General features: G+C 34.3%; 1 protein-coding gene across 1 annotated transcript in view; it reads left to right on the top strand.

The window, feature by feature from the left end:
* Nucleotides 1-1,099, top strand: part of LOC107676495 (forkhead box protein F1-like) — a 2,990-nt gene extending 1,891 nt beyond the window's left edge. The window contains exon 2 of the mRNA XM_016471049.1: nucleotides 387-1,099. Coding sequence (XP_016326535.1) covers nucleotides 387-550 — 164 coding nt within the window. The 3' untranslated portion in view covers nucleotides 551-1,099. The remainder of the gene's footprint in view (nucleotides 1-386) is intronic.
* The last annotated feature ends 302 nt before the right edge of the window (nucleotides 1,100-1,401 follow it).

Here is a 1,401-nt window from a genome sequence, read left to right as displayed (position 1 = left end):
TATTGATATATATATATATATATATATATATTGATATATTTACGGTAGGAAATTTACAAAATATCTTCATAGAACATATTTTCCCGATGAATGCACGACTTAATGTCACAGGCGAATGTTCATCTCCGAAACAATTTCTTTATCATTACTATACTACTACTGCTACTACTACTACTACTACTACTAATAATAATAATAATAATAATAATAAACAATAAAATACCATTAGGCAACGTTTAGCAGGCCAACCCAAACTTACAGCCAAGCAGAACATTACATTTATTCATAAAGAACTTAAATGATCAACTAAACTAAACCCTGTTAAACTAAGGGTGAATTCTATGTAGTTTTGTAACAATGCAGTGTTTACTTTTCTGTCCCCGCAGGTATACCGCGCTATCATTCCCAATCGCCAAGCACGTGTGACAGGAAAGAGTTTGTCTTCTCTTTTAACGCCATGACCTCTTCATCAATGCATTCACCAGGGAGTAGCTCGTACTACCACCATCAGCAGGTCTCCTATCAGGACATCAAACCCTGTGTGATGTGACAGCATTGTTACATGCAACTACTCTATGCAACGACGAGAAACAGCGCAAACAGACCCAAATTAACCATGGAGTGGTCTGTAAATGGCTCTTTTGGAAAGGAACATGGAATACGGAATTAAGAATGGCCGTTTATTACTAATCAGAACTTGGCCATGGAAAGGCATTGTTAGAAAACTACAAACTCAATACGGAGCACTTCAGAAAGGCCGATTCGCTACTTTTAGAGATTTCAAAATGGAAAAAAAAAAAAAAAACCTACAGCTTCAGATCTCTGCGAATAAGGCCTGGGACAAAATAAAATCAAAAGCATCTCGTTTCCAACAGCTCGGTACTAACTCTGCTGGCGACTGACTACCACGCTCGGAGATGCAAAGATGAGTGAAATGCTCCGATGTTGATATATTGTTCTTAAAGTCGAGTTTGAAACGTTTGTATGTTTTTCCACAATAATTTTCATTTCGCTTTAAAAGGTGAAAACCGTAAGAACGCGAAATGAAGGCACTTTTAAACCTAAAGCGCAATTTATTTATTCTTTTCAAATGTTTAATGTTTGGCTACAGTTATAGCCACGGCGTTTTAGTGCCACGTTAAAAAAAATAAAAAATCTAAGATTACGAGATTAAAGTCGTAATATTTCGAGAATAAAGTCGAAATTACGAGAATAAAGTCGAAATATTCCGAGAATAAATTATAAATATTACGAGAATAAAGTCGAAATGTTTCGAGAATAAATTATAAATATTACGAGAATAAAGTCGAAATATTCCGAGAATAAATTATAAATATTACGAGAATAAAGTCGAAATATTCCGAGAATAAATTATAAATATTACGAGAATAAAGTCGAAAT

The sequence above is a fragment of the Sinocyclocheilus anshuiensis genome, unplaced genomic scaffold (assembly GCF_001515605.1).
Source record: "Sinocyclocheilus anshuiensis isolate Anshui unplaced genomic scaffold, SAMN03320099.WGS_v1.1 scaffold368, whole genome shotgun sequence".
Classification (NCBI taxonomy): domain Eukaryota; kingdom Metazoa; phylum Chordata; class Actinopteri; order Cypriniformes; family Cyprinidae; genus Sinocyclocheilus; species Sinocyclocheilus anshuiensis.
The sequence above is the reverse complement of the archived record's forward strand: the minus strand, read 5'-3'. Positions and strand labels throughout refer to the sequence as shown.